This window comes from Falco punctatus (assembly GCF_963210335.1).
Source record: "Falco punctatus genome assembly, chromosome: 9".
Taxonomy (NCBI): Eukaryota; Metazoa; Chordata; class Aves; order Falconiformes; family Falconidae; genus Falco; species Falco punctatus.
The window spans coordinates 25,502,816-25,522,599 of NC_137589.1; the positions used below are offsets into that span (position 1 = coordinate 25,502,816).

At 35.9% G+C, this 19,784-nt stretch overlaps 1 protein-coding gene across 2 annotated transcripts in view; it reads left to right on the top strand.

Annotated features, from left to right (window-relative positions):
• The window catches only part of KIF20B (kinesin family member 20B), a 43,329-nt gene extending 24,347 nt beyond the window's left edge, over positions 1-18,982 (top strand). Inside the window, exons 20-33 of one of the 2 annotated variants that reach the window (XM_080401542.1) lie at positions 443-1,652; positions 2,976-3,114; positions 4,190-4,312; positions 4,775-4,835; positions 5,467-5,592; positions 5,857-5,993; positions 6,974-7,129; positions 8,144-8,320; positions 8,899-9,063; positions 12,604-12,807; positions 14,802-14,879; positions 15,656-15,794; positions 17,332-17,474; positions 18,779-18,982. In XM_080401542.1, coding sequence (XP_080257668.1) covers positions 443-1,652; positions 2,976-3,114; positions 4,190-4,312; positions 4,775-4,835; positions 5,467-5,592; positions 5,857-5,993; positions 6,974-7,129; positions 8,144-8,320; positions 8,899-9,063; positions 12,604-12,807; positions 14,802-14,879; positions 15,656-15,794; positions 17,332-17,474; positions 18,779-18,853 — 2,933 coding nt within the window. In that variant the 3' untranslated portion in view covers positions 18,854-18,982. The remainder of the gene's footprint in view (positions 1-442; positions 1,653-2,975; positions 3,115-4,189; positions 4,313-4,774; positions 4,836-5,466; positions 5,593-5,856; positions 5,994-6,973; positions 7,130-8,143; positions 8,321-8,898; positions 9,064-12,603; positions 12,808-14,801; positions 14,880-15,655; positions 15,795-17,331; positions 17,475-18,778) is intronic. The other variant, XM_080401543.1, reaches the window with a different exon arrangement.
• Positions 18,983-19,784: the final 802 nt, after the last annotated feature.

Below are 19,784 nucleotides of genomic sequence, written 5' to 3' on the forward strand. Positions count from 1 at the left end.
CCATTGTTTTTCTAAATATAGGATGAGTGACCGCTGGCTGTATTAAAGGGATTGTTGACTTGGTGAGGATGGAAACATTCACAGCTATATCTAGTTATCTAGCTCATAGGTATTGCTACGTGTTAGTAAAACTAGCTAGACTTTTCTACTAGTGGTGCAAAGTAGAAGGCTGCAATAGAGCCGTGGCAAAGTATTCTTCAGAGCTTCTGAATACCTCTTGGGGCAAACTATGTCTAGAAGCCTAAGAGGCACCTATTATATGTTAAACCATTCAGAGCGCTTTAACTACTTCAAGAATCCAAAATGCTGTGTGATATGAGGGTGTGGCTTTCAGATGGTGACTGTTTTCAATATAGTAATTGCTGTTTGGTGTTGCTAGTGATTTGTACCATTGATTTTAATCAACCTGAGCTGTATGGTATCTTTGGTTTGTTTTTTTTAGGAGATACGAAGGAGAGTTGGGAAGAGGACTCTCTAGAGCAAAAGAGAAATGAATACGTGAAAAATACTTCTGAGAACTATGCAGAAATACTAGCACTGAAGGAAAGAACTGAAACCTTGGAAGGTCAGCTAGCTGTACTTCAAGAACAATGCAGAAAAGAAAAAAATAAAAAAGAAGAGTTCAGTGGGCAGATAGCAAATTTGCATCTCAAGCTCTCCGCTTCTGAAGAAAGGGCTTCTGGCTTAAGTGAAGAACTTCGCCAGTGTCGAGCTGACTATCAGGAGATTGCTTCTGAATTGGACAAACAGAAAACTATAAATAGAGAACAAGAAGAAAAGATTTTTCAGCTGAATAATGAGGTAGAGGGTGCCAAAAAAAATATAATTGATAAAGTGTTACAAATTAAAACAATGCAGTCCAAAGTAGATGAGTTGTATAAATGTCACTTAGAGTCTTACGCTATGGATGTTGATTTAGTTAATTTAAAAGATTCCCTAGACTCTCAAAAGGATGAACCAGAGAGAGCTCAAATGAGTCCTGTATGCATGCAGTCCCAAACTGCTTCTACAGCAGATCTGAGATGGGAGAGCTCCTTTCACTACAGTGTTGAAAGCATTTGGGAAGAATGCAAAAATATTATAAAGGCTTCTTCACAAAAAAGTCAGCGGATTCAAGAACTACTTCAACAAGTTGAAGACTTAAAGAAGGGACTTGATGATACTAAGAATTATAATAATCAACTAAAAAGAAAACTAAATGAGATTGAAAATCAGGATCATCAGTCCATAAAGGAAAAAGATCTTGTGAATCAGTTACAAGAGCAAATCCAGAAGAAAACCGAAGATTTTGAAAAACTGGCTGCAGAAGATCACAGAATAATTGCACAGTTTGAGGAGGAAGTTACCAGCTACAAGGGAAAAATAAGAGAGCTTGAATGCCTCTTGGAGGATTTTAGAGCTAAAGATGACAGCGTAACAAAGTTAAAAGAGGTACTTAAAGAAAAAGACTCTATTATTTTAAATCTGGAAAGTAATGCAGTAGCTCTGCAAGAGAAATGTGCCAGTTCAGATGAAAAACTGAAAGAATTAAATGACCGAGAGGCAAGTCTGAAGGAGGAAGTTGTGCAGTTGATGAACAGCTTGGAAAACATGAAACACCGTCTTCAGGAAAAAGACAAAAATGTGGATGAGCAAATACGATCTATAGAATTGTAAGTAAATAATGAGAACTCATTGCCCTTTGAGAATAGACTCAAGTTAAAACTACCTTCTGTGAACATCAGTTTATTTTGACATAACGTATTTGCATGTTTATCAACAAAACTGTTTCTTTAAGGAGTTTTAACACACTGCTTGAGTGTTATATTGCTTATTCTGCTGGCTTTGTTTTCTTTGCCTGTTCGTATGTGCCCTCAAAAATACAGATGTAAATAATGTGGAATTATTGAAGGGGGAAACAGGAGCATGCAAGGAAATGAAGAATTATTTGAGGTTTCTAATAGGTTTATGTTGCATACCCTATCTGGAAGAAATTACAATTTGTTTAATGTTATATCCTGTAACGTATAAAAGCAGGCAAAGTTTTCTTTGGAAAGGACTGAAAGTAAAAGGGAAAAGAAGAAAGAAAAAAAAAAAAGCCTGGGGAGTAAACAGCTGTTGTTAATAGCTGTTCCAGGTGAAATCAGTCTGCTGTAAGAAGGCAGAACCTTTCTGAGCCCCCTCTACTTTTTAGAACTTTAAGAAATTAAATGTATCTGAGGGATTATATTTACTATATGGTAAGGAAATTGCAATCATGTAAAAATAGCTTTAAGACACTGTGTAACCCTTCTCCTGACTAGGGTTTCTTCAGTGCCATATCTGTGTGTACCTGCATATGTTCTAAAGTATGTTTTAGCATGGAGGTCTGGAGATCCCTGACTCTGCTTGTGAAGTTTTGAATGGTTTTCCTTTTGTGAGGCCGTGTTTTGTGGTGTTAGCTACAGAATCTAAAAAATATTTTTTTTTAGTTAAAGTAAAAATCCAAGATGTCTTACTGTAAAAGTTTTAAATAAATATAACCATTTTAAAATAAACCCATCAAACTTTTTAATTACTTTGTAGCACTTGTAACAGCAGCACTTGTTGCAGTGTTACTGGTTTTCCATTTTCTTTTGATTATTATTTACTTTGATACATACAAGGTCTGGAATGAAGGTATCAAATTTAAACTTACTTGATATTAACCTTGTTCCTTTTGTTACTTTATAAGGATATGTAATGATAAAAATGGTTGCTCTACTGTGCTTAAAAAAATGAAATTAAAAAACCTGCAGTGTTGAGAAGTAAATTTAAGTGGTTTGTAACTTCAGGATCATATAATAAGAAGCTGATATCCAAAAGTAAAATTACAAAGTTTGTCATTGGTCTGACAGATCTGAGATGCTATTAATGAATAAAAACAACAGTCAGAGAGCCTGAATTAATGTGTAAAAGCTACTTCTTTGAGATGCGTAACACTAATGTTATTTATGTCTCTTAATTTCTAACACAAGGTTACATAAAGAACTTTCTGAGAGCTCTGCCCTTGTACAAAGTTTGAAAAAAGATTTGCAGAGGAAAGAGGAAGAATATACAGATATGAAAGAGAAATTTTATGATGCCAAGAAACAAATTCAGCAAGTAGAAACAGAGGTTGGTAACCATAGTCCAAATATTTCTTCTGCAAATTTATGCTTGGGGTTGTGTTACTAAAGCCTGTTTTTCACAAATCTCAAGCTACCAATATTTAAAGTGATTCATAGTAAAGCTATTTGGAGTGATACATTTAGAGTTACAGTGAATCTTAAGTTACGTTGCCATTGAAGCTGTAAGCTAAAGATAAGATCAGATGTCAAAACATGGATTGGTAGAAATATTGGGGTGGGGTAGGGTGTAAAATTTATTAATACACTTGAAAAAGGTTTGAAAACTATGGCTAATCTGGTTATGGAGAAGGACTTTAGAATATTTATAATAACAGTAGCCTTACATTGTTATTTGTGCTGACTACAAGGCCTCAGATTTCAGACTTGTAGAAAGTACTGATCTCTAGGAGGAAAAGATGGGTTAATCAGAAAAGTACTAACTTTTAGAGGCTTTAAAATCTTAGCTATGTTTTCTATTAAGGTTGGGAAGAAGAAATGAAAAAATGGGATAATTTTTACTAGTTAGTTGTTAGCATTTATTTATCAAGCAGTAGGATTTCTTAGAACCTCATGGGATCTCAACAAGACTTTAAAACCCAAAAAACTACCGCAAGAGTTTGGGCTTGAAAGTTACATCTTAAAGTATTAGTGTCTTACCTAGGAGCCTAGCAGTGAGGACCTTTTCCTAGTCAACATTCAGTGTATAATCCTATCTTTGAGAAGTAGCAAGGAGCAGATGGGATCACATGTCAGAAAACATTCTTTTGTATGTTTCTCTTTTTGTTTGTTTGTTTGATTTCGGTTTTGTTTTTAAAAAGGACAACTGACACTGCAGCTTAATTAGGCTATTTCCTGGTGGGTGTTTTGGTTTGGTGGTGGTTTGGTTTTTATCCCCCTGCTAAATGTAATAATTATATGGTGAAAATCCTTACCTAGGAAGGATATACAGTATAGTGCACCTCCAGTCCCTGAAATTCAGCTAAGGTGCTTGCCAAAATTTGACTCAAAGTATTTTGTTAGCTTACGGAGATTGTAAAAGGCTAAATGTTGGCTTTGCTTGCTGTCTTTGTGAATTGTTACAGGTATGTACAATGCGATCTGAGGAGAAATCCCTGAGGAACAAAGTTAATGAGCTTCAGAGAATTAAAAACCAATTTAGTGAAGAATTAGAGATCAAACAGCGCACAATCCTACAACTTAAAAAGGTATTCTAGGTTTTTAAATTTTACTTGCTCTTAATTTTTTTCATTAATCCATTCATGAGGCAAGTTTTCCAAGCAACAGGAGAAAGCTTACAGAAATTGGGTAAAAACAAGAGTAGCCAGCTGAAACTAGTTTTAATGGATGAACAAAAGTCGTTTAAAAACTTTTCACTGCATGACATCGTCAAATCATTTTAAATAATCTGCCCAGTAAATACATACTTAATACCTGCTGATATTCTGATTAGCAACACTTAGATATGTTAGTAGTAATGTCTTCCTCTTAAACTTTTTTCTTAATCAGCTTGAATGCTCCTTTATACTATATGAAAACTTATTCTGTTTGTCTTAAATACTTCATTCGTTACTTACTAAAGCTCAAAATGAAAAGCTGCTCATTTCTAGCATGTATATTTGTTTCTTTGAACATGCTTTCTTTAATTTGCTTTTCAATGTGATATTTAGGAGCAATTGAATAATGAGAAGTTGGAAGAAATATCCAAGCAGTATGAGAAAGCATGCAAAGGTCAGAAAAAAAAAACATTACTGTTCTGGTTTTTTGGTGTGAAATGGCAACATAATGAGTTGTTATACTGTTAACTAATTTGGAGAACTTTATAGATTTGTATTTTAAAATACTGAGAAACTCCAACTTGGACATCAAAATGTTACAGTCTGGAACTAATTTTTGTGAGTCGTTACTAGCAAGTATATTTGAAAGCAATGAAACAGTCTCAGAAAAACAAACATAAGCCTCTGAGGAGGTGTGGATTTGCTGTATTAGTGTAAACTTATTAAATGTTGGTATTTATTTGCCACTTCTGTTGGTCATTCTAACAAAACCAAACACTGAAACGTGAACTAGCACCATAACAGTTTCTGCAGGTTTGATAATCATTGTTTAACTGCAAAATTTTTAGTTTTTATACAATACGAGTCATAATCTGACTGACGTTAACACCGAAATGCTCACCTAAATCAGGCTGAAGAAAATCAACAATTTTGGATATGGATAGTTGAATAGAGATACTCTATTTCTTTTTAATAGAGCTTTTGATTTCAGGGAATGGGGAAATGATTTGTACTGAAGGCACTTTGGGAGAGAATGGTGGGAACTTGGAGGGTGCTCAACTGTAAATTTATTTTCAAATCCTCAGATCTGCGTGCAAAGGAAAAAGTAATTGAAGATATGCGGATTACATTAGAAGAACAAGAACTGACTCAGACTGAACAAGATCAAGTGCTTGAGACCAAATTAGAAGAGACCAACAGATTAGTTCTGGGTAATTTCTCCATGAAAAGGGAGCAGGGAGGCAAAATTGTTTTGGATGTATTGTGATGTCTGCTTTACATTTCTGTTTTTATTGGTTGACTGGTATTTAGGCATTAGTTTCATGTAGTACATCACAAACTTCTAACATTAAAGGCTTCTGTCCCTTTGTGGTCATAGCTGATAAATCCATGTAACTTTAGTAGGAGGATGTGAATGTGGTCAAATATGCATTTGTAACTCTATTCTATGTAACTTCATTTTGTGTACTGACTAGAACTGGAAGCATGGAAGCAGAAATATGGAGAGCTGAATAACCAGAGCAATAGTGACTGGCAGCAAAAGATGAGCAAAAATGAGGATAAAAACATAACTGAAAATGAGGAATTAATAAAGCTGCAAAAAGAACTGAAGGTAAAATATGGTGACATAATTCATTCTTAGCTTCAAAGCCATAACTTTCATTTAGGAGTCTAAATTTTCTTGTGGTGCTAACTTTAAAGAGCTGCAGCATGATATGGCAAGTTGTTAACAGTAGTAAAGGAAGTCCCGTCTAAAAGCTGCAGTGCACCAGTGCAGCGAAGTGTGGCAGCAGTATCTTTGTACTGGATGGCATCACTGAGGCCCTTTCCCTACATCTGGGTACCGCGGGCAGTGCTTCTGTAGGTGGACTCCTCTTAGAATTGTCTTAACCAGCCCAATTCCTGATAGCCATTTTGAGCCTCTTTCCTGTCAGTTGCTTGGGCAACTAAAGCAGATTCTTTCAAGGTCTTGTGCTTGCTGTATGACTTGTAAGCCTTTCCTGCTAGGTTGAGAACTTGCCTCTTAATTCTCCTTGGATTAGAAAGTAGACTTTTTTTCCAAGCAGTTTTTAAGATGCCTTCTGTTTTATGTGGGAGAGTGTCTGACAAGAGATTTGATTGTGATAGAAAAGGAGGCAAAGTTGCTGTGAAGTGATGTTCTTAGGTACACACTGTCTATACCCATCATTCAAACTATACTGCATTCTTTCTTCTTCATTCTTGAAGCAGATATAAGTTTTCTACCTGTAAGGCGACATAAAGATTGGCAATTTTTAAGTTAAAAGGCTGTCTTTACTGTTACTCTTAGAGTGACTTTTATAGTGTTTGTAACTTACCCAGAGCATTTTTAGAAGAAAAAAATTCTTCCGTGAAAACGTGCCAGGCTGAATAAGAAGTGCTGAAAGTTGTTGTTTTTTTCCAATAGAGAAGAACAAATGAGAATGTAACACTTGCACTTGGGAGTATGCTCGAGTAAATCTATGCTATTTCTGTTATTTTTCTGAGATGAATCCATTTGATGGTAAGATTTTAAGATTTTGTCTGAGTCTTTGCTTAATCTCTATGTTTTTATTTCTGGTTTCATTAAAATAGGAAAATGAGGCAAAGTATCAGAATGATAGAAAGAAGTGGCTGGAGGAAAAAAAGGGGCTCATAAGCCAACTAAAAGAAGTTGAGAGCCATCGCAACAGAGAAATGAGAAAATTTGCAGAGGATAGAGAACGTTACATAAAACAACAAGCAGAAATTGTAAGTGCCTGGAGGCCTCTGCTGAGTCCTCTAGTGTTTTTAGTACAGAACAAGTCTCGTGTCAAGTGTTAACAGCATGGGTGCTTGAGGGAAGCTGGCCTTTGTCAAAGTCCCCTCACTTTATCATGTGGCAAAGCTCAAATGAGGTCTTCTCAATATGAAAAGGGAAGAATAGAAGGGTCAAAAAATGAAAAAGCTTAGTACATAATGGAAGTTAATGTGCCTGTTCCTTTCAATTCTATCACCACCACCACCACTCTATGAAGTCTTTAGACTTCACAGTGTGTGTAAAACACCAGTAAGTAACCTACACTTAAATGAATTGCTACTTAATGAAGCTAAGAAAACATATTTTGAACAACAAGATTTGTTGCTTAAGCTATAAGGCTTTAGAAGGAAAAGGAAAAAGCAAGAAGTTGACAAAAAAAATAGCTTCTTTCCAGATACAGAGTAAAAATACTTGGTCAAAATTGGTAGTGGTTTTGCTCCCATATTGCTTTCAGAGTAGAGTGACTGATAGTTAATAACGAGGTAGATAACTTGCCTGTTCACTGGATTGCATCAAGGTTGTAATTTCTTAAGTATATGAAATTAGTATATGAATCTGTAAAATCTAAACCTATATTTGAGTCTAGAACTTGTTTGTCATGACTTTCTGGACCTACAATCGGTACGGGAGGGTGTTAGGAGCTTGGGACTGCTTTTACTTTGTCTGTGACTATCTGAGACTTGTTAGTAATAAAATCACAGAGCAAGCAAACAGGAATGATTATTCTTACCAAAAATTATTTTCATAAAGACTATAACTATAGATACAGATTTTCTAATTCAAGCATGGTTTGCTTTTGCATATTTGTAGTGAAACTAGCTCTATGTGAGGTTTAAGATCTACACAGGCTCTCAAGTTTACTAAGGCCATAAAATAGTACTAACTATGCAAAACCAAACTCTTAGAGTAGTTCAGATAGTGTGTAGAAGTGATGTTCAATTCTAACCCATTTTTTCCTCATTTAGGAAAGACTTGCTGCACAGCTGGTAGAAAAGGACAGCAATCTTCAAAAGTGGCGTGAAGACAGAGATAAATTAGTAGAAGCTTTAGAAGTACAACTCAAAACTTTGGCTTCTGACAACACACAAAAAGATAAAGAAATAGCAGAACTGAAGCAGGCTACACTAAAGGATTCAGGAAAGGTCATCTGTATCTCTCTCTTGTTCCTGTGTAATTTTTTTTTAATCCATTAATTCTGCAAAACACTATACTTCTTTTTGCATTTTTGCTCTATTTTTTATTTCTTAAACACTGTTATATTGAAACCATTTGCAGCTAATTTAAAAACAAAAAAGGTTTATTTATGTATGTTTGAAGCTGAACTTTGTAACTAACTGAAGCTTCAAAATACTTAGTGGTCCGAATAAACACTCCAGTCTATTTGATACTTGTATTGCAAAGTTGGACTGGAAATCTGAAACAACTATCACATTTGCTGCCTTTTCCACAGCACCGAGGTGGGAGGTGAACTTCTTATAACTTTACATATGTAGAGTGAAATAAAACTGCATTACATCTTCCCAGGCTGTTATATGACTTGTCTTCACTTTAAATAGTGGCCACTCATACATGAAACTATTGGCTTTCTGTTGGGATAGCTGATTGCTTTAGCCTGCAATTCTATAACTGATGCTACCAAGTAATTGTAATGATGCTCGTGTATATATTAATTTATTTTGCTAATCTTGTAATCTGTGGTAATTTTTGCTATGTTTATTAGGATAAGGAAACTGATGTAGAAGAGCTAAGAAAACAGCTGGCTGAGAAAGATGACATTATAAAGGTACTGAAAAAGCACATTAACCATAAAAGCATTCAGTCTTTGGCAGAAGTACCTTTACCTGAAGAAGAACAAGATAAAATAGATCAGTCTGTAAACAAAGAGGTATGTTTATTCATATTTATAGGAAGTATGTATTAATGATATGTTGTTATAACTTCCTCATTTTGTTATTTTCTCAGTATATATTTCAGCAACACTGGGAACCTCCCAATTAGTTTTCATAGTTCTTAGTACTTGAACTGTATCTCCAGTTGTGAGTTCTTGTTCACTCTTTCTCTCCCTCTTTTGCTCTTGCTCTCAGAAAAAAGGTACGTTAGTTAATACAGTGTATAGAGAGGTGGTATTCTAGAACTTCTATACCTGAAAGAAAAACTAGTTAACTAATCCAGGTTCTAGACATAAAGTTAGTAATGTTACGTCAGTGTTAACGGGATTTCTGCTCAAACAACTTTCGTATCATCACCTATAGTATGGTAGTAGGGATGCCTCTAACTACAGCTGCCAGCCCATACTGGACATCACAAGAACAGTATCTTGCATCCCACTTCAAAACAAAACAATATTCGAAGTTTACACAAAGAAAAGATCAACTTTGCATATTTTCCAAACTAAAATTAAAAGGCTTGCAACTGTACTGAGGCTCCTGATTCTGACTGAACCTTTGTGTGCTATATGAACAGTATTTAATGAGGTAGGCCTCCTGCTAAACTGAATTAATGCTGTGTGGCTCTGTTGCTAAATAATGACAAACAGGGCTGAACATGGGTTTCCTAGCAGTCCCTCCCCAGCTGCTAGATGACTTGGTTCTCCTCTTCCTGCAGAACTGGACTGAATGCCAAAATGCATCTTTTAATCTCTTTCCTGTCTACTGCCAAATAAGACTTTCTGGCTTGTTTCTTTCTACTTCATCAGTTTAGCTAGTGCTGTATCGATAAAGCTTGTGATGTATGAGGGAGGGCAGAATAGCTCTCGGAAAGGTTACTGCTTTATACAGCTTTGTTCATAGCAGCTAAGAGAGCACGATAAAATTAGTTTTTTGCTATGAAATCAGTTATAGAGAAGAATTGTTGTTAATAGTTGGTGGAGTATTTACCTCAAGCCGATAGTAACAATACTTGATGATATTAATAAGGAGAGGCTGCTAACAGGATTATCATGTAAGAAACTGTTATGTTGGTATTGAAGTGAATGGGGTAAAGTTTTGGGGGAAAGTTCTCAGGAACCACATAGTGGAAATAAAGAAAAACTAAAGTGATCAAGGTGATGTGTATTGCCTGCCTTGTGAGGAGAGGCCAAGAAGGTGGCATCAATTGGGAGAGGTTAAGCTACTAGAGGGTTATGGAGCTGAGGCTTAGAAAATCATAGTTGTGGCAGGTAAACAGAAGGCAGTACTGTCTTTCTAAAATCTTGCAAGAACTTGGAAGCACTTGATGAAACTATTAAGAGATAACTTTAAAACAGTTAAAATAACATATTCCTATATGAAGCAGCTAGTGATCTGGAGGTGATGGAGATGGGTACTTTCAGCAGGGGTTAGAAAAATTTGTAGTAAAAATCGATAAATATTTTTGTAAATGGATACTCTGAGGATTAAGTAGAGATTTTGCCCTCTGACATGTCCAATGCAACAGCTGAGAGTGCTGGGAGTGTATGGAGGGAGCAGTTGACAGGGTGGCTGGGATCACATGTGTTATCCCCAGATAGCATCTCCCTTTGCCACTCTTGGAGGCAGGATATTGAACCAGGTGGACTGTTGGTGAGACCCAGCAGAGCATATCTTATGATCATGTCATGAATAGGTGTTACTGACGTAAACCTGTTTTGCCTTCTAGCCCAGGAGTTCATTAGGTGTCTGCACTTGAGCTTTTTATACTGTAACTTTTGAAAACACAAAATTTTGTGAGGTTTATGGTCTAGCATAATCTTTACTCGTTCTAAATATTTACAGTTTATGGAAAAACAAAGCAAGACTAATCCTATAGCTGGAGAAAGTATTCCAGTAAGATATGAGGGAATTAAAGAGAATTATTCATTATCTTGATGTCCTAGCAGTGCCTTCTCGTTAAGTAAAGTTGATATAAAACTTGAAATTTGAAAATTTTATGCAATTGTATGAATTTTGCTAAATGAAGAATATGGAAGAAAATGTTGCCTGAAGAATTCTAAAGTTTTATTCTGCGAATGCCTTGATGATCAAATCACCTGATTTAGTGCCTTTGGTAGAAATAAAAGCTGTATAACATAACCATGTGAATAATTGTATCTGACTTCAACTGTGTGCTCTTGAAAACTTACCTCTTACGGATGCTTATGAAGTGGCTGATCCTTCCCTGAGGGGGAAGAAAAAACAAAACCAAACCCACCTTTTAAATGGAGGAGTAACAGCAGGGCAAATTGGATTTGCTTTCTCCCAAATGTAGGATTGCTATAGGATTCCTTTGTGTAGCTTTGTTAGCTAATGACACTAACCATTCCTATGTAACTTTGATTGCAAACTCTCATGAAGTAGCAGTTATAAAGAAAAAATATTTCTATTGACCAGCTCCATTCCTGGGAATACAGTGGTGCTGATATTCCCACTCAGAGTCCCAGCAGAGCCGGTTGAAGAAGGTGACTACTTTTTGGCTTTCCATAAGCTTTGATTATTTTCCTTTTTGAGAAAAGGGAGGTACCCTTCAGGGTGAACCAGTGTAAGAAGCAACAGCACCTAGTTTGCTTGGGACCCTACTAGCAGCAGCAGTAGCAGCCATCTGCCATTTCTTATCACTACCAGTCCCAGCAGCCTATCTGCCATGTTTCATTCAAACAGCTACTGAATTGATTTTTGTGCACTAGCCAGCAGCTGAACTGCTGCCATGGAGATGCAGGAGCGGAGGAGACCACAGCTCTGTCTTGATGGTTTTGGGAAGGAGGACAGGGTTGGCTGGAAGGTGAAATGCTGCTGGTGAAGAATAGTTGTGCAAACTGAGCTTGCCATCCCACCCTCACTGTGCAGTTCTTGCAGTTTGGCTGTAAGGAGGTGCAACGCAAAGTCTTCATTCAGCGTGTGGGCAAATGTGCTGCCTGAATGCCTGCTGCTCTTCCAAAGAACAGATAGTGATGAAGTCTCTCATAGGTTGCATTTGGCTTGTAGCTTGTCTGTTGGACCCTATTACTTACACAGTTAACTTCTTTAGTGTAGAAGGGGAAGAGAGTGCTCCCTAAAGATAAGCCAGAGAAAGATTATGCTTTTCTCTCAAAAGCTGCTGTTACTGCCGAGTTCCTAAGAAGCAGCAGAGTTAAGATGAAGAAAATCATGTCAATTCTACTACTGTTAGCTGTGAAAACTGTGATTAACTGACTGCCCTTGAGGAAGATGACTTGGAAACAAAGTATCAGGCTAAGTTCAGCAAGGAAAACTTTAAGTACTGTGATCATAGATAGACATGTTAACTTTCTAAAATGTGACAAAAAAGTATTAGAAAATGAGAGTTAAACTCTACTGTAGTTGAAATAGATTTCTTCACTTTGGAGTGTTCTGAAAACTAACAGCTGGAAAATGGAATGCTTGCATTGTGATATCCTGGGGATGGGTAAGTATTATAGTACTTAGCTGATAGCTATTTCAAAACTTGTTTTCTTAAAATTTCCATATGCTCGTAGGACCATTCAGAAGTTGTCCTTGACTCTTCTGAAGTGTCCACAGAAGATGGAAAAACCAGTCGGTTCCCAAAACCAGAAATGGAAATCCAGTTCACACCTCTGCAACCCAACAAGATGGAGGTGAAGCACCAGGGCAGCACTTTACCAGTTACAGTTAAAATGCTGAGGCCAAGAAAGAAAAGGAAGAGCGAAGAGATGGATAAGGTATGACCTAGACTAACTGACAAAATATGTTGTGCAGTTCTTCAATGTATTACCCTGCTCATTTGTTAAAAACCTGTCCTTATCTTCTGATTCTGAGTTGACATCTAAGGACGTTTCTAGGGTATATTTAAACCTCCCCCCTCTGCGTGCCCCCCCAGCGGTGGATCTCTGGCCTGTGTTGAAGTCAGTCCTAGACCTTAATTTATCCAGACTCTGGCCTTTTGCCCCTGATTACACCAGAACCTCCCTGTTTTCTGTAGACCTTAATTCCTCTTTAATTTAATTCCTCTTTGATTTAATTGTGCTAGGTAATATGCTCCAGCTGCCTTAATGTGCTGTGGTGTTTATATGCGAGACTAGGGCTCCACAGCAGTTCAAGGTGCTAAAAATCTTCATTGCTTCTACCTGAACTGCATATCCCTTTCCTCTGGCTTTTATCAGCGTTAGCACCAACACAGCTATCTCTAAGACACAAAGACTATGAAACCCTAAGACCACATTTTGGTGATACTTAAATACTTGTAATCCTACTTGTGGGGCTTATGACTCTCTAGACTTCTAAGCACTTTTGAAGCTGACAGATGAGTATGGGGGAGGTGACCTGTGGATGATTTGGCTAGGTGGTAAGTGATTTCTTTCAGTGAGTGAACTTGTCTCAGCTGGAGAGTTAAGTATCTGATGCTTTTCTAACATTTCTCACTCAAGTGTTCCCAAGTAATAAGTCTTTTTAATCTCTTTGTAAAAGAGTTAAGAGAAATAGTGTTCAACAGTACTTCAGTAAACTCATTTTGTTAAACCTGGATTGCAAAAGTAACTATTAAAAACTGTGCAAGCTTATTAATCTGGAAATCAACACTTCACTCTGGAATAAGGTCCAAAGTTGATTGAAACTTGTGTTGAACTGATTTCCTTTGAGTAGTATTCCCTCAGGCTGCTGGAAAAGTAGGTGTAAAAATAACCACCCTTCTGAACGCATTGAAAGTACCAAACCTTATCTACAGATAAATATATTTCATCTAATGTAGTTATCCATGTTTTTAGAGAAGACAGTTTTACTAATTCATTTAAATCCTTTCATAGTGTAGTCATCTGTGTTCATACCCTTATGGAATGATATTTAGCTAAGTAACTTTAAATAACATGGAACTAAATTTAAAACTATCTTATTGCAGTTTTATTCACCTGAATGTTATTCTTAAATATTATTTTCATGTTACATGTGCCAAACAGAAATAGATTATGAAATGAATCAGTAACTTTAACTGTCACAAGGCTACTGAAGACACAAGTTATTTTTTTAATTTCCTCAAACTGAAAATCCCATTTTCAGTGGTAAAAGTAAGGATTGAGGGGAAACCTGTGGTGCAAAAAATAACCATATACTGCTCATCTCAAATTTATTAAAAAAAAAAAAAACACTAAAAAAAACCTCCAAAGCCAAAAGAATGCTTGCCTTTTTTTTTAGAAACAAACAAAATCAAATCTTCTGCAGAGACTCCCTTCTAAATAAACAAGGAACAAAAACCTCTTTACTCTTTTCTGACACTTATCGGTCGGTATGGCTATCATTTATCTGAAATCTCTTGGCACCCCTTCACAAGACAGAAGAAGTCTTTTATTGACAGCTTAAAACGGTACTGTGCTCCAACCGCTTTTTGTAGTTGTCAACATAAATCAGAATTTACATTTAGAATTAAGTTAATTTTGATTTCTGTGTTTGCTTGTCAAATCTCTTAAAGCCAAAAGTATAGGAAATTATGGAGAGAAGAATCGTATGTGTCAGAATGGTTTGACTACAGGTATTTCTAGTTCCGTTCTACAAGTTCGTTTTGCATTTAATTCACATCTCAATAGTTACCTCTTCAGTATTAGCCAATGCCTTCCCACTGTTAGTTGTTGCATTTAAACAAGTGTAATTGCTTTTCCTTCTGTAATATAAATATTGTCCTTTCTGGAAGAATCCTAGTTTAAGTCTGTCATGTTTATTTTCTTAGGATTTTGTGAAAAATGAGAACAAGAAAAATGAAAAATCTGCTATGACTAATTCACCTTCTACAAGCAGTAAGAAAATGGTGCGGTTTTGTTCTGTTTTTGAAGTTAATTTGACCTTTTCTGTAAAGGTGGACTTGTGAAAGGAGCAAACATTTTTATGTAGCAGTATCTTATTTTAATCAAGTATATAGATAAGGATTCTTAAACACTGATGTTGTCTTCCTACTAAACTCTATTAGTCAACCGAAGAGAGTAAGTCTATTTGCCAAGAATGTGTAGTAGCTGCAGTGTGCAATGATTCAAAGGGAATGATGTTGCGTATTGAAAAGCTGTGAAGACTAGTTTGAACATACTGTTAGTATAGTTGATGTTAAAGGCAATGCCTTTGAAGTAAAACTGAGGTTTGTGTTATCTATAGGCATGACAGTTATGAAAAGATGATTTTTAGGCCTTAATAGTAAGCTGGGTAGGTAGTAGATTTATTTCCCCATCAGTTTCCTCCTGTTCGATTAGACGAGCTTTTCTTGATATAAACAAAATACTCTACAACTTTGAATCTACTTTTTTCTTTTTTAAATAAACTATTTGTTTCCTGTATTACTGACACCCTTAAATATATTCTATGAAACTTTGTCAATTTTTTTTCTTCTGGCTATAAAATGGTGTAGTCTACTTGCTGTGGTAGTATCATTAGTATAATGGACTGAGGTGTCAGAAGCAAAGCTCAAAATGTCAGCTTGAAAATAACACTGAAGTCAACTAAAATGGAATTAAACCTGAAGTTTGATTTTCAGCTGTCAATTGAAATTGACAATTCAGTTTTCAACTTAAATTATGATCTTGTATTTCTGTGCAGATGTCTACTACACAGTCGTTTAGAAAAGACTTAAAGCAAGAATCCACTTCAAGTAAAAATTCAGCCAAAAAGAAAGATGGAACTCTACAAAAAATTGGAGATTTTTTCCAAAGTTCTCCTACTATTATTCACTCTAAAGGTTTGTACAGAATAAATAAGGCTTATTCCATGTTCTCTGGGCACTGTAGAATGGCCTTTTTCTACTTTATTAATGTATATGTTGTTAAAGGACATGTCTGCTTTGTTAAGTTGTTATTTCATTTGAAATAATCGAGGCTGAACTGAGGCCTGCTATATTGAATCTTGCAGAGTAGTAAAAGGCTGTCTTGATTGCAAGGACCACACATTCTAAAGTTTAGGTTCAGTGTGAAAGGTAAACCAAATGGAGTGAAAGGGCACAGTGTGGAATATGTGCATATAAATTTATTATAAAAGCAATGATAACTGTTAAGCTCAAAATGTCTGAGTTACTTTTGTTCTTGCTTACAGTCCAACAGTTAAAGACTATTTCAGAAACTTGCCCTACTGCTCTAAGAAAAATCAAGAGCTGAATCCAAACTCCAAATCTTACCTTGTTCTATAAGTAATCCCTCTTCCCCTCCCCTGCCCCACTTTGTTTCTGTGGAAACTGTATTAGTGCTTTTTGATGTATATATGTGGGAGGTGAAGATTAGTTATACAGAATCTGAAAGCTGGTGTCTCATGAAAATATTTGGAAGACTTCAATAAACTGACTATGAAGCAATTAATGGATTTCATTAAGTTTAAGCATAGCCTTGGGAAGATTAACTGCTAGGAGGTTGCACTGAAGAATGTATTTTTATTATTTCCTACAGTAAGACATGATCTCTGAGTTAATATGGTTTAAAAAAAAATAAATTAGCAGAGGGCACAAGGAATCACCAGTGATAAATTCTAAAAAATGCTGTTATTTCGTTGGTTAAAACAAGATCAGTCACTATTCACTGTGGACAGTTAAAATTAAGATCTTTGTACCAACTTTAAAACTTGATGTGCTACAGAGTACGTCTTGCTTATCTGCTGTAAGATAGTCTAGAAGATGATAGTGATGTTTTTAAATTTCCCAGGTTTGTCAGATTGGCTCTATGAGGACAACATATCAATATCAATAGAAGCCAAATTCAGACTACGCGGTTTCACCCTGAAAATAGTTAATTTGAGCAAATGAGTTCTAGTTTGTAACCTTTTGTTACCATGTCCTCTATTTTTTCCTCTTTCACATAACTTAGTATTGTTTGGGATTTCTTCTTTCCTTCTAGCTCATAATATGCATACATTCATTTCTTTATAGAGCTAGTACTAGCTTGATAATACTATACAAATACCTAGAGAAACTGGCTCTACTGTTGTGCTTCTGTCAGCACAAAGCAGTTAAGCCTGTTGTTCAAATCCTGTTGAAGTGTTTAACTTCCAGTGAAGTCTGAATCATAATTGATATTTAATGTGCTATTGAAATGTGTCCTTTAAGCTTTTGCATCTGAAGCTGTAGAAAACTGTGGTAGTCAAATACAACTTCTGATTTTTTTATATTTAAACTTCAGGCTACATCTTTATTAAAAAAGTATAAAAATGGAACAGCTTTCTTTCATTATTCATTAATTTTGAGGCTCACAAAACCAGTAACACATTGACTTACAGTAAAATTTTTCTTCTAGCAAAGCAGCTGATAGCTACAATAAGCTCTCCCAAGTCTGCAGAACCAGAAAGTGTCAAAGAAAAGGAGCTCAAGCCAAAACGAGTTAAGAGAAAGCTGTATTCAACTGACATTTCCTGCCCTCTTGATATCTCTGGTTCTCCGGTAAGTGATTACAGGTTACTGTTCTGTCCACTGTAATCTATTTCTGTAATCTTGGCTTAAAATAAACTATTTAGGCGACAGAACAAACCTGAAGGTCTAATCATGTTGCAGAAGAGGTTTGAAAGTACTGACTTGTTTCTTGATTCTACTTAACCATGCCTTTTGGTCTTGTCTTCCTGCTGTTTTACTTCATTTTTTCTGTTTTCTCACCTATCTTCTCTGTGTTTGGCTACTGACTTACTGTATAGGTGGTACAGCAATCACAGAGATATCTCTACATTTGGATTCATAAATATCTTAAAGTAAGCCTCCACATACCACAATTTACTACAGCAGTTTCTTAATTTGTTTTTCCAATAGCTGGTGTTCATTTAAGTGTAGCGTAAAGAAAGAATATAAATAGAGACTGTTAAGGGATCCACAGTTTTTGAATAGCGTGATTGAAACACTGAAGTTAAAGGTCTGTATGTACAATTAACTTCACAGGGCAAGTGAGCACCTAAGGTAATTTCCAATTCCATTTATGACCAGCTAACATTCCAGCTACTTTAAGATGTGGATGCATCCATGCTTTTCCAAGCACAGTTTAGATAGCCTTCTGGGTGTGCTTAAATTATGTTGCCCTGTCTAAGCCAGCCTGTAAAGAGTCTTATAGGCCATGGCTCGATGTTTTGTTTCTGAAATCCAACTTTAAAGTTTTGACCGTAACTATAGTGCTGAGCATACTCTTGCTCTCTTGAAAATGTATTCTTGTTTCTGTTCAATCCTTTCTTCCCTTTGCTATGGAGAGCGTTTGCCCATACTGAGATATTTGATTTTTCTGTAAATTGTATTAATGGGAGCAGCAGAAACCAAAAAGCTGCTCATAGGAGGTTGAGGAAAATGACAGAAATACAGAGCAAACGCAGCTAAAATGGAAATGAAAGGAAAAGTGAAAGGCTGAATCCTGGCAATGTCAGAGAAAGCTAAAGGAGTTAAAGCTAAAAATGTTTTCTGAACACTTCTTGTTTCGCCAAATGAGTGTTAGAGATCAGAAGTGAGACCTGCTCTCACATCACATATTTCTTGGGATTTTGGTGTTAGTTTCAGCAAAACGGGAATTTTATATGTTCCCAGTATTTGTCGCTTATTATGATGCACTAAAATCATCTGACCATCCTGGAGACCTCAGACTAAAAGGCAATAGGCAAATTTCATCCTGGAAACAGCTTCTGGGAAGAAACATGTTGGTTTTGTGGATCTAGAATTGCATGTCATTTGTCTCTAAAGAAATACTGAGTAACTCAATATATTGACTTTTTTAGATCTTTGTAGAAGAAAAAAAGGAAAGTGATCATCTAATCATCAAGCGACGGCTAAGATCAAGAACAGCTAAATAATCTTGAAAAAAACTGTTTATATTTCCTAGTTAGGGCACATTACCATCCAAAGTCTGTATGTAGTTGTATAAATTGTTCTGATGGTTTCCAGTTCTGACTTCATTAAACCTGAAATGCTGTTCAAGAAAACTTGTGTCTGAATTTATTTTTTTTTTTCTTAAATGTCTTTGGAAGTGTTCACAATTTACCCATTGTTCAGTAAGAACTAATTCTGTGTGGAATGGTTTAAGTTGCTTTTTTCAGGTGGCCAGTATACCTACCATAACTTTGAGTAGGAAGGAAAAAAAAAAATACACATCAAAACCTATATAGCCTTAAATTCTTTAAAAGGATCCAAAAAGAGGTTCTGCGAAGGGACAAAATTAAGGTGTTGGCACTCTGAGGAGGAATATGTTTTTCATCACTTGTGTGATTTTACCTGTTTTCTATTTACTCTTCTAAAGTAATTTATAAGCATCATGTTCTTTCAGGATTATAATATCCATAAATAATTATAATCTGCTATTAGAAGTGACCCACTCTCAGGTAGACATTTCATATTTTATTCAAGCTATCTAGTTCTGCTCAACTAAACAGCTACTTTTATATAGTAGGGTTTCAGCTTATCAGTGACTGAGTAAATGTTTAAAACACTGATGAAACCAAAAGTGTAGCATTTACTGAAGTCACAGGCCATGACTGTGTTTCATAGGATTTTGCATTGTTTGAAGGACAGTACTGGTCATCTTTCAGAACGAGCTGAAATTAACTTTTACAATGACCTGCTCTTGCCATGGATGAAGCAATACAATCCCAGTAATTGATCATTTACCCTAACTTCTTGCTCTTATAGCTTTCTTATTTTCTTGAATAACTGCCAACCATACAACATTGTTTTTAGTCTAGACTATTGGATTATTTCGATTATTACCATGTTTTGGTGTTTCGGCCA